Here is a 14,014-nt window from a genome sequence, read left to right as displayed (position 1 = left end):
AGGTACTATTTCGATCACTGTTCCCAACCGCTCATGAGGAAGGACTCCTCGTAGCACCTGTCAGCAACTGCCATTCCACATATTACACAGTTTATGTCCTGCATTTTTAATGCTTTGGAATTTTTTCCGGTTTTAATTCTTCCAGGCCTTTAAAACTCTTTCTATTTTTTTGTTTTCTTCGGGAACTGGGTAGAATGGAATACAGAGTATAGAATTTAGGCCAAAGGCCAAGCGCTGGGACCTATGAGGTCATTCAGCGGTGACTGAAATTGACAGTAAAAAAGTTTGAAAGGTGTAACAGGAGGAAAACCTCGCAATTGCGCTATGAAACAATTGTTAAGAGAGGGTGGAAAATAAGACGGAAGAAAGAGAATATGAACTGAGGTACAGTAAAGAGTGAAAGAAGTTGCAGCTAGGGGCCGAAGAGACGCTGCAAAGAACCTTAAGTAACGCCTACAGTGCACAGCATGAGGTGCACTGACGGCAATAATCCCCCTACGGAGTCGGGAATCAGGTAGAAAAAGGTATTAGGTTAAGCTTAGTATTGGCCTTTACTATTGAAAAATATCCTAGTTTGAAAAATTTGTTTCCTGAAGATTTCATTGAAATGAAGAGTTCAACAATTAAAAGGACATCATACAGAGAGAATAAAAAATTAAGAAAAAACAAATCTTCCAGACGCAGAATGTCCACGAAAGAGAGAAAGCATAATGAACACAGAGCAAGTAGCAGCATAACCAAAATGACCTAACTAACAGCGAATACAGCACCAGATACGATAATCGAAAGCATACTGAAACGCGTAAATGAAGTTGACAAAAATAACTGAAAAACAGAAAATACTTTTAAAAAAATGAACAACTAACATTTCAGGCACGAGTTAACTATGCTACAGATCTACATGACTGAAACTAAGTTTTAATTGAAATTTAATAGAAAAAAAGGGTAAACTCATGGTTAAAAAATAAAAAAAAAAAATTAGCCTGCTAAACGAACACTAAGGCACGAAGAACGAACAAAAAATCTAACAAAAACCATATATACAGAAGTACATATCAGCCCGGAACATCACAAGCGGAGACAAAAATACAGGCTGCGAGACCAACCAAATCAAGTGTATGATACTGGAGGTGCATTGCCAAGTGCAATTTAGTTCCCCCTATCTTTGAAAAACATGAAAGATGTCAGAGCGCTCTCTCCGACGTCAAAGGGACAAAAGGAGGCTGCGATATCGGAAGAAGACACTGACAAGCATAGGCAGGAAAGCAACATTTCATGAAAATACCAGGCAATAAATTTCTGAGAATAAATATGTACTTACGTGCATGCGAATCTATCTGATAAGCATACTCTTCTTCTTCTTAGAGACTGATTGATTGAATATAGAATTTAGGCCAAAAGCCAGGCACTAGGACCTGTGAGGTCATTCAGCGCTGAAACGGAAACTGACAGTAAAAGGTCTGAAAGGTGTAACAGGAGAAAAACGTCGCGCAGTTGCACTCTGAATCAATTGTTATGAGGGGCTGGAAAGTAAGATGAAAGAAAGAGGATGCGAAAGGAGTTACAATCAAAAAACCAAAAAGGGTTGCAGCTAGGGACCGAAGGGACGCTGCAAAGAACTTTAAGTAATGCCTACAGTTCACCGCTTGAGGTACACCGACGCGCTAGCCCCCTACGGGTCTTCTTGGTAGAGAAGCTTCCTTCGGATAAGAGGCCACTAGAAGAATCAAGAAAACAACTACATCAAGGATATGGGAGTTATATATAGTAAAACATGCAAATAATAGCTGGTTTTAATAGAAAAACAAATAATTAAATTCCCATTATAAATTAATAAAACCATAAGCATGAAAAGAAAACGGCAACAGAGTATGAAGTCTTCGATAAGACAAAAGACTTGAGAACACTAGGTTATGTTGTCATCGCCTACCGTAAGGAAAATGAATGACCTTATTGCCACAAATAGCAGGGCTGACATTCGGACTATTTAAGAAAACCCACTCTTACAATAATATAAACAGGTAGATCTCTTAGTATTAAGCCGAGTGTACCCTTGATACTGTAAGAGGCGCACTTTCCTATCTGCTTTGAGCAATTAAGGTCATTATGGTTATTATGGTTAAATTTTCTGATTCTCAAAGGTCCTCATTTCCTGCTTTAATAATAATTACCATCATAATTCATATTATTCAGAAGGTGTACCCTGTTCCTATGGAACAAGCCCACAGGGGCCACTGACTTGAAATTCAAGCTTCCAAAAATTCACTGAACCAACCAAAATACGATGATATAAATAGCAACTTTCGATTCCCGTAATTTCCTTTATAGAAGAGAATAGATTAAAATATAGAATTTAACCCACATGCCAAGCGCTGGGACCAACGAGGTCATTCAGCGTTGAAACAGATACTGACAGTAAAAAGGTTTGAAAAGTGTAACAGGAAGAAAACCTCTCAGTTGCACTAGTAAACAATATTTAGAGAGGGTGAAAAGTCAGATGGAAGAAAAGAACATGAATGGAGGTACAGTAAAATAAATGAGAGGTTGCAGCTAGGGACCGAAGGGACACTGCAAAGACCCTTAAGCAATGCCTACAGTGCACTACGTGAGGTGTACTGACAGCACTACCCCCCCTACGGGGATAATTTCCTTTATGGTGCCATCTCTTGTTCTATTCTGTAATTTCCCTTATGGTACCATCTCTTGTTCTATTCTGTAATTTCCCTTATGGCACCATCTCTTGTTCTATTCTGTAATTTCCGTTATGGCACCATCTCTTGTTCTATTCTGTAATTTCCCTTATGGCACCATCTCTTGTTCTATTCTGTAATTTCCCTTATGGCACCATCTCTTCTTCTATTCTGTAATTTCCCTTATGGCACCATCTCTTGTTCTATTCTGTAATTTCCCTTATGGTAGCATCTCTTGTTCTATTCTGGAATTTCCCTTATGGCACCATCTCTTGTTCTATTCTGTAATTTCCCTTATGGTACCATCTCTTGTTCTATTCTGTAATTTCCCTTACGGTACCATCTCTTGTTCTATTCTGTAATTTCCCTTATGGCACCTTCTCTTGTTCTATTCTGTAATTTCCCTTATGGTACCATCTCTTGTTCTATTCTGCAATTTCCCTTATGGCACCATCTCTTGTTCTATTCTGTAATTTCCCTTATGGTACCTTCTCTTGTTCTATTCTGTAATTTCCCTTATGGTACCATCTCTTGTTCTATTCTGTAATTTCCCTTATGGTACCATCTCTTGTTCTATTCTGCAATTTCCCTTATGGCACCATCTCTTGTTCTATCCTGTAATTTCCCTTATGGCACCTTCTCTTGTTCTATTCTGTAATTTCCCTTATGGTACCATCTCTTGTTCTATTCTGTAATTTCCCTTATGGTACCATCTCTTGTACTATTCTGTAACTTCCCTTATGGCACCATCTCTTGTTCTATTCTGTAATTTCCCTTATGGTACCATCTCTTGTTCTATTCTGTAATTTCCCTTATGGTGCCATCTCTTGTTCTATTCTGTAATTTCCCTTATGGCACCTTCTCTTGTTCTATTCTGTAATTTCCCTTATGGTACCATCTCTCGTTCTATTCTGCAATTTCCCTTATGACACCATCTCTTGTTCTATCCTGTAATTTCCCTTATGGCACCTTCTCTTGTTCTATTCTGTAATTTCCCTTATGGTACCATATCTTGTTCTATTCTGTAATTTCCCTTATGGTACCATCTCTTGCTCTATTCTGTAATTTCCCTTATGGTACCATCTCCTGTTCTATTCTGTAACTTCCCTTATGGCACCATCTCTTGTTCTATCCCAGTGGTTCTTAACCTGGGGGGCGCGCCCCCCTAGGGGGCGTCAGCAATTTCCAGGGGGGGGGGGCGCGAGGCCTAGGGAAAATTAAAAAATTCTAGAAATATATTCGTTATTTTCTTAACAAGAGTGGGGAACTAATATCCAGAAGTTTATAAAAAAAATGAAAAAGTATCGCCTTTTAACGTTAGTTTCCTATAGTCTACCACTCTAGTTAGACTCGCTAGGCTTACCATTATTTTGTAATTATTATATTTACCTCCCTCCCTGTCCCTCGAAACTCCTTCTCTTTTTTTTTTTACTTTCCTCCTAATCTGGGAGGGAATTTTACTCATAGATGCAAGGGGGACGTGGAGGGAAGGACCAGCTCTTAGAGGGGGCGTGTTAATAAAAAGGTTGAGAACCGCTGTTCTATTCTGTAATTTCCCTTATGGTACCATCTCTGGCTCTATTCTGCTATCTGACTCTCAGCATTCTCCTTAAAGCTTTATTCACATATCGGAAAAAATGTTCCATATAACGGTTTCAGTATCATTTAACATATTACGTTCATATTACAATACAAGGGTAGTATGCAGAGTAGGGAGACAGGAATATTAAGTGTTACTTGGGGGGGAACCCGCCACCCCCCCCCCGGCCAGGTCAGGGCACGGCGCCTTAAGTTAGGTTAGGAAGGTAACGTCTGGTTAGGTCAGGACACGGCATTCTAGGAGAGGTTATGATTTCTCACACCTACCCCAGTCTCTCTACTCTGCGTCCGCTCCCAATGCAGATCGCGCAAGACTTAGGTATAAGCTTACTTTCGTATGCAAATTAACATCTATTTGATTACCAATTCTTATTCAGCTTCCCCACTGTTTGATTTGCCTTTTTTTTTTAGTCTTTAGCTAAATTCCAAACCAAAAGAACCTGTCCTGATTATCATTGTTCCTAAATGTTTGGAAGATTCAACATCATTAATCCTTTGTAATGTTTTTTCGTTCCTTTGTGCATACTCTGTCCTCATTACTTCTGGCTTTCTTAAGATTTATTTTCAGCTCCAACTTTCTAGGTATACGATGCATGTTATTAATCAAGCTTTGCGTATCTTGTGGTGCTTTGCTGATTAAAATAACATCATCTGCATATTCAGTTTGTCAAGTTCTGTCGTTTCTCCAGTCTTATCTTTTACATCTTCGACCACTTTTTTCATTATAAAACCTACGAGAAGGGCAAAGATCAACGGCGATAGTATATTCTTGCAGCATCCCACTATTTACTGAAGATTCACTTAACAAAGACACCATCAACATTAACTTCATTATGGATCATTTCAATTAGCTTCAGGTATTTCATGGGAATGCCAAAGAGACGCAAAATCTTCCATAACATTGGTCTGCGAACGCTGTCAAATGCTTTTTCATAATAAACGAAAGCTATCAGACGGGAATTTTTCAATTCTGTACACGGCCACTACACGCCTCATCATAGCACACATATTTGACCTTGAAACTCCTGCCATTTCTAAAACCAGCTCGTTCACCACTTAGTTTTTATCCCCATCTTTTCCAGCCTACTGAGAATAAGCTTATTAAATATTTTCATTGCATTCGACGTAATGCTTCTGCTGTTACCACATTCAGTCAAGTCACCTTTCTTTGGTACCGTAACAAAGGCTTCCAACTCCGAGTCATCCAAACGGTTATAAATAAAACATAATTGCAAAATGGATGTATAATCGCACCTAGCAACCCGTTTGAGATCCTTTTGTTTCAACAAAACGTGTACACTTACAGCACGATTGTCATACAACAAAAATAACTGAAGAAAGGCAACAGTCATATGCCTTAATGGTAATCACCTACGTATTACTTCTCTCACTCAGAAAAAGAAAATATACAATGATATTAATAACAACAAAGGTAGTCTTCTGTTCACCTTACCTTGACTAACTTACGAAGCGTAATCATAAAATACATCCCAAGAACACGTACCTGCAAAAAAAAAAACAAGCTTTAGAATAAACACATGATTCTCTCCAACTTCTCCACACTTCCACAATTTTTCTATCCCAAAACCAAAGGCATTTTCTTTTACATAGATAAAGTAACAGGCTGTACTTATATACATCCAAAACTCATCGACATTCCTTGCATAGACTTCCTTATTCACCTTTATTTTTGACACATTATTTCAACTTCTGTTACGACCTAGCTTCCAGTCTGTTAAGCCCACACGATCTCTCTCTCTCTCTCTCTCTCTCTCTCTCTCTCTCTCTCTCTCTCTCTCTCTCTCTCAAGACTTCCTAACTGTATACCCTTATTATTAACCTACCAGACTTGAACATGTTTACGTGATCAAACCACCTCAAATCATCTTTTACCACACCAGATTTCTCATCCTTTCAACATATCTTACTCCACATAAGCCTGGTAAACAATGCACCTCGACATCTTCAACTTTTTCCTTTCATTTGTATTCAGCATCAACACTTTGCCTCCATCAGGGAGAGCAGGCTCGACAATCACTTCACACAGTCTACTGTAGATAATCCTGGTTTTCCAAACTTTCTGCGGAGCTCCTTTTCTATCTTTACCGCTTCTCTCTTACGTACTGTGTATATATATATATATATATATATATATATATATATATATATATATATATATATATATATATATATATATATATATATATATATATATATATATATATATATATATATATATATATATATATATATATATATATATATATATATGATGGCCGTGTGGTTTCAGGCATGTCACTGTCCTCCAGAGTTCTTGTCTTCCGTGGTTCGAGCCCATGAGACGACGACCTTATTATGAACTACAAAATTCCCTTTGGGTAACATATATGGAAATATTTTATTTCCGAGGTAGAGCGAATTGGATATAAAAGGACATTTGTAGCTTAATCCTTGTATATGAATCAGGGTGATGTGATAAAATTCATTCATATATATATATATATATATATATATATATATATATATATATATATATATATATATATATATATATATATATATATATATATATATATATATATATATATATATATATATATATATATATATATATATATATATATATATAGTAGTAATTTATACATTTACATTTTTACTATTATTCAGTAGATGAAACCTATTCATATGTAACAAGCCCACGGTGCCATTGGCTTGAAATTCAAGCTTCCAAAGAATGTTGGTTTCAACCTCCCACCGCAGACCCCACACCGCGGCAGTAACTGATCATGATACAGAGCCACTGATATTTCATCGCCCTGGGAGAGGCGCGAACTCATGACATCTGAGAGGCATCCAAGACACTAGCCACTATACCAGCGACCAGTACATAATTATGTACATGTGTGAATATATAGAGCTTCTTCAGAAAAATTATCTAAATAGGCTGCACACACACACACACACACACACACACACACACACACACACAAACACAAACACACGAACATTCGGCTTTGTTACAAGCACTGAGAGAGAGAGAGAGAGAGAGAGAGAGAGAGAGAGAGAGAGAGAGAGAGAGAGAGAGAGAGAGAGAGAGACTGTAAAAAGAAAATTTCCTAATTCCAAGATTTATGTAACAATACAGAGAGAGAGAGAGAGAGAGAGAGAGAGAGAGAGAGAGAGAGAGAGAGAGAGAGAGAGAGACTGTAAAAAGAAAATTTCTTAATTCCAAGATTTACGTAATGATACAGAGAGAGAGAGAGAGAGAGAGAGAGAGAGAGAGAGGTAAAATTATATAGAACATAATATAAAACAAATAATCGATAAAGACATTACCATCATCATGAAGCGTTTAACGAAGACGCCATTAAGCGAAACAACTTTCATCTCATAAGCGAAAGACCTGTCAAGATCGCTTGCATAATGGCAAATTAAGTCATTACAGCTTGCTCTCTCTCTCTCTCTCTCTCTCGGATTCCTTTCCCCTCCTGAACCCCGCAGCCTCCCTCTGTATCTCTTTACGAAATTACCGTAGCCAGCCCTCCGTAACGGAAGGTAATTGCACATTCGTCATTCATTTTCAGACATTGCCCTATTATCTATATGAATAAAAGCGCAAAACTGAGAGAGAGAGAGAGAGAGAGAGAGAGAGAGAGAGAGAGAGAGAGAGAGAGAGAGAGAGAGAGAGATAAATGGAATCTTCTGGCTAATCTCTCCAAGCACAATTGCGATATAATGACAACCGGCTACTGCTGGATGTAACATCAGCATTGCAAATCAACGTTCCTACTGAAATATTAAAGAGGAACGGCAACGTTAAAGACTACTAATAATGATGTTTGTTACAATGTCTAATAATGAAAAACAACAACACTTACAAAACGCAATTAACATTACTACTCCCTAAACAATAATAATAAAACACCGGGCAAAGTTCTACTGCGTCTTCGATTGGATTTGAAATTGCCTATTAATTTTCCAGCCCGGCAAGAAGCATGTCTGAGTACTGTTATGAACCAAAATATCGAAGTAAATGTTTAAGATACCTGCAACTCACTAAGAAAGTAATTTCTCTGATATGAATTCGGACAGAAACTAATGCATAAAGCTAATCAATTTTTTCTTTTAATTAGTTTTAAAATAAAAAAAAAATAAAAAAAATAATGTATAAAACTAATAAATTTTTTCTTCTAAATTCATCTTCAATTAAACAAAAAATAATGTATAAAGCTAATCAATTTTTTTCTTGTAAATTAGTTTTCCAATAAACAAAAAACTAATGTATAAAACTAATAAATTTTTTCTTCTAAATTAGTTTCCCAATAAACAAAAAAAATAATGTATAAAACCAATAAATTTTGTCTTCTAAATTCATTTTCCATAAAACAAAAAGCCAATGTATAAAACTAATCAATTTTTTCTCGTAAATTCGTTTTTCCAATAAACAAAACGAAATTACAGTGCAAAGTTTAAATGCTTCATGCACGCGCTGACCCCACTTCTCCCTCTCGATGGCCTTGCCAGTATATCAGCGTAAGTAAATAAGTACCTCTGCTAGGGGCATGATAATTACGATCAGCTTTTCTGAAACAGTTCTGACACAAGAGGAATTATCATGCCTCACAAATTGCGATCAAATTCACTCTCTTTATTCCCTTTTACACAAACTCACCCGTGGGAAAAATTCCTATTATTATTATTATTATTATTATTATTATTATTATTATTATTATTCAGATGAACACTTTTCATATGGAACAAACATACAGGGACCATCGACTTGAAATTCAAACTTCCAAAGAATATGGTGTTCATTCGAAAGATGTAACAGAAGGTAATGGGGAATACAGAAAGAGATCAGTTATTAGAAAAACAGATAAATTAACAAAATAAACAAATAAATTAATAAAAATGTAAGTAAAACCCTAACAATTATTTTTCAATTTACTTCAGATGTAGTGTAATTTTCCTAATGCTGTTTGATCTGATAAATATTTATAAAATAAAGCCAAAGAAATTACTACAAACCGTCCTTAAGTAAGTCTAATATCTTCTGTCATAATACATTATAATTCAAGTTCAAAACTTTCAACGGTTTTCTGGGAACTTGCAACTGTTCGCACTCTCTCAACGTTCCCCCACCCCCCTCAAAACTCACAACGTGGCGCTAATTTTCACCTCACCTTCACAATCATTGCTTACATTACTCAGGCGACATTTAGGACGTTCGTTTCGGCGGAGGGAAACCATCACACCAGCACTTTATAAGATGACGCCCATAACACCTTCAAGAGCGGTGCAAACCAGAGTGAGGTTGTGGATCAGGAATTATTTGTCCATGAAATCCTGTCCTTGGTTTTGAGAGCAATCTCTGTGCTTACATATTGCTCATTTTACACAGCTATGCCTGTTTTTTGTTTTTTTATATATATAATAATGTTGTTCACGCAATTATGTGCAATTAGCGTCTTGTCATTAATTGCTGTTTCATATTAAATTTTAAGAAGTTTTGGGACATATGGTTACATTACGATTCAGCCAAGAGATAATGTCCTCTTTCAATCAAAATAAATAAACTTCCCATCTGGGGCTGTGCACACAGTGATACACTAATTCCTTCTCAGTGGTGGAGGACGGATGTGTCAGCTTTTCGCCTCTAGTGCTTTTGTGATTTCAGTGGATACTATATTCGATTACAAATACCATTTAGCGGTAGGTATTTGCTATGAGGAAGAACGCTAAGCAGGATGTACTGGTCTTGACAGAGCGAAAAATGAAAACCTAGATAAAGTCAACGGTATCTGCGACGTGTGCTGATGATAGGAATGTGATGAACAAAGAAAGAGATGATTTGGAATTTATACAAAGAAATGTATAGCATACATTACTGCAGATAGCTAATTTCATGACTGAAAAGGCAAACGAAACGACAGATGAGGTCCTTGGCACGACCGGAGAGGTGGACAACGCTGACATATCGAATTCTTCATTTGCCGACGCGATCCAGAAGGAAAGTGCTACGAAGAATCGCCTAGTTGTTAAAGAATAAAAGAGAATATAGAATTTAGGCCAAAGGCCAAGCGCTGGGACCCATGAGTCCATTCAGCGCTGAAACTGAAACTGACAGTAGAAATGCTTCAAAGCTGTAAGAGGGGGGAAACCTCGCAGTTGCAACATGAATCAATTGTTAGGAGAGGGTGGAAAGCACAATGGAAGAAAGATAATATGAACGGAGGTACAGTAAAATGAACGAAAGAGGTTGTAGCTAAGGACCGAGGGGACGTTTTAAAGAACCTTAAGTAATGCCCACAGTACACCGCGTGAGGTGCACTGACGGCACTACCCCTCTACGGGGCCTAGTTGTTAAGTCAGCAGATACGGAGCGAAATGCTAAAAGGGAAAACAGAAATTTGCAGTTGAGGTTGTGGGAGAAAATCCTTTGGAACAGCAGATTAATGGAGAGGAAAATCCTGGAATTCTGAGACTGAGAGAGAGAGAGAGAGAGAGAGAGAGAGAGAGAGAGAGAGAGAGAGAGAGAGAGAGAGACGATGCTGCATCTAAGTTGGGTAATGCTACAAAAAATGTGAATTAGCTTTCACCTAAAATCATGATCTGTAATGATATGGCGAGTCAAGAGAAGATTTCCAAACAACCTGACTGCAAGAGACGAATATCTGCAGACTGTTGAAAATACTGAGAGCAAAATTTCATACATTTTTAATAAGCCTGATATGTGATCCAGCTGTGAGAGACTTAATTCATATAAATTATGATAAAACAACACCAGAGTTGAGGAAATATAATGCAGGTGATAAGTATCTTGACACTGCCTGTTCCTATTGTCAATGGTAAGGACACAACAGAAATACACTACAGCGATTCATCGAAGCATGGGGCTGTAACTCTGCGATTAAAAAATGAAGAAATTATATGAGATTTCATAAGTCTAAAGTGAATCATAGCGCGAATGAAAGAAGTAAAACATCTAAAGAGGACATTGAGAGGGCTACAAACAGAACTGACCGTGGATACTGAGTGGATGCAAATTAAGCGTGCTTTCATATGACACTGGAAATAAGACATTCGAAGCCTTACTTGTGAAAAGCTAAATGATTTAGCATTATTCGAGGTTGGGTGAATGCGATAATCGTGAAATGATACAACGAAAAGATACGATTTTACTTGTCCTCAGGACAGAGAAAAGAGGGACAAGAAGACAAATTTCTGATGCAATCCTGTTTTGTACTGATAGAGATGAGTTTGGCATTGTTAAGAAACATGGAATATACTTCAGCTTTTCGTCGAGGATACATATTGTACCTGACGATTGCTAAGAAATTCACACTCTCGTTATAAACAGTTTGTGTACTAAAAATTTACAATTATATAGTGAACTATATTACTATGTAAAATACAAAAACAAAGAGCTGACGTTAAATACAGAGGATTCACTGAGTGAGATCATGTATGAAATAGAATTAAATTAAGACTGTTTGATTGTAGGAAAAAAGGTGGTCAGAGGAGGATTGAGGAAGTTTTAAGCTCCAGCGTCCAAGGTACTCGAACTCTTTTTGCTGAATACAGAAAAACATTTGGCTTTGGTACTTCTAAGAGACTAAAAACATCCCTACTTTGTGACTCCTACTCAAGTAGAAACATGATTATTGATAGTTACAGAATAAACTAACACGCACTGATTTTTGAGTTACGGCCCTGCAGAGGGTCATCTTCGAAGGCGAGGGCCGAGAATAAAAAAAAAATAAATAAATAAATAAATAAAAATCCATTAACAAGTAACCGAGAAACCACAGCAGAAAAATGAATTTAGAAAATAACGCCAAGATTTCCTTCACTACTTGACAGAACTTTCTTCCCCCTCCGCATTTCATCATCTTTCTCTTTTTGCCACGCGAAAACAATTTACAATATTCCCTCTCAGCTTACTATCAAAGATGTCAGCTGGGAGTTTCTCTTTTTTTTTTTTCCTGCTTGGGCAGTAAGAGAACTACCAGGAGTAACTAAAGGTGGCATGGCCAAATGAACGACAAAAAGAGCTTTTAAAGCTGTCCATCACTTACGTGGTTGCTGTGTGCCTGAGACTTCTTTTATGAATTTGTGATATTCCACTTTAGATCTCTACACCATACAACGCCAGGCAAGCGCCCTGTCTCACACACACGTATCTGGAGGTTATTCCGTGACAGTGGAGACTCCCCTAATAACCATGTCTGTCATACAGATTGCCTTTGATGCATAAAATTCAAGAAAAAATATTTAGGCAGCTAATCATAATATTCTGCATAGGCTTTGGTCGTTCACCTGATACCTTAAATCTGAGATATCATTCTAACTGATTCTCCAGTCTACCCAACTCTTCAATGAATTTTCACCACAAGAAAGGGACACCTGAAACAACAGAAGCAAACATATGCAATAGAAAATTTGTGTACACTATACGTCTATCATATAAAAACAGACAAACAGACGGTAATATCGAGTTCAACATAATATCTGCCGCGCAAGCAAGAGCACACACACACACAGATATATATATATATATATATATATATATATATATATATATATATATATATATACATATATATATATATATACATATATATATATATATATATATACACTGTATATATATATATATATATATATATATATATATATATATATATATATATATATATATATATATATATATATATATTTTACAAGTTGGACCTCACTGAAACTGGATGGTGTCTAGCGGAGATATTTATTCCAGTTTCAGTGAGGTCCTGTTAGTAATTGTATGAATGCACAGATAATTGTGTAATACATACATACATATGTATATATATATATATATATATATATATATATATTGAAAGAACATTACTCAAATGGTGATCACATGTGGATTTAAAAGCCATTTTATTAATAGGTACTGTGTGTGTCTAGCACGAACAATATAGTTATCTTGAAATTTTAGTAATAAAGTATTTAGTGTGGAGTGTGTGATAAGAGGAAATGATAAATCATCCAACCGCGATTTTCCTGAAACAGATGGAGAGAGAGAGAGAGAGAGAGAGAGAGAGAGAGAGAGAGAGAGAGAGAGAGAGAGAGAGAGAGAGAGAGATGATGATGATGACTACGCTCTTTCATTTAATAAGGATATATATAAGTTCTAAATCACTTCAGTTTAATGAAAATAAAAGCACCACAGTGACTGAGGGGACTTCTCGTTAATTATTGCAAGCATTACAATGACACCTGCGATATTGTTTGAAGATTCAACAAAGGAAATAAATACATCATCGAAATGTATTACAGAATTTGGGAGATTATTCTGAACATAGATGAGATGGTATTGTACGGGAAAATATGCAGCAACAGTTCAGAATATTTAACTATGCAGTAAATAATGCTAAAATTTGGCAACTGCAATCAGGAATGGCTACGAACAGTGAGTGGAACAAAAAGGCCCGAAAAAACATTACAACGAAATTCAAAACACAGAGCGAAGAAGGCCCTGCGTCCTTTCAAAAGACATCTTTAAAAATATGAGAGAGCACATGCACATGATAAAACACACGCTTAAAAATCCACATAGGAGAGAGATGAAGGAGTGTGCAAGTGTACACTTCGCAAAACTCCCAGATCCTATTAAAATTACACAGGATCTTTGGAATCAGTCAAAGACCAAATCACCTGCTAATTCGAAGAAGACCCTC

General features: G+C 36.7%; 1 protein-coding gene across 2 annotated transcripts in view; it reads right to left on the bottom strand.

Moving 5' to 3' along the window:
• The window catches only part of LOC136854025 (uncharacterized), a 536,874-nt gene that overhangs the window by 293,580 nt on the left and 229,280 nt on the right, over positions 1–14,014 (bottom strand). Inside the window, exon 2 of one of the 2 annotated variants that reach the window (XM_067130021.1) lies at positions 3,892–5,793. The exons of the other annotated variant lie outside the window; for it this stretch is intronic. Coding sequence (XP_066986122.1) covers positions 5,753–5,793 — 41 coding nt within the window. The 3' untranslated portion in view covers positions 3,892–5,752. Of the gene's footprint in view, positions 1–3,891; positions 5,794–14,014 lie in introns of those variants that run through there. 2 annotated transcript variants of the gene reach the window in all.

This window comes from Macrobrachium rosenbergii, chromosome 28, assembly GCF_040412425.1.
Source record: "Macrobrachium rosenbergii isolate ZJJX-2024 chromosome 28, ASM4041242v1, whole genome shotgun sequence".
In the NCBI taxonomy this organism is placed as follows: Eukaryota; Metazoa; Arthropoda; class Malacostraca; order Decapoda; family Palaemonidae; genus Macrobrachium; species Macrobrachium rosenbergii.
The sequence above is the reverse complement of the archived record's forward strand: the minus strand, read 5'-3'. Positions and strand labels throughout refer to the sequence as shown.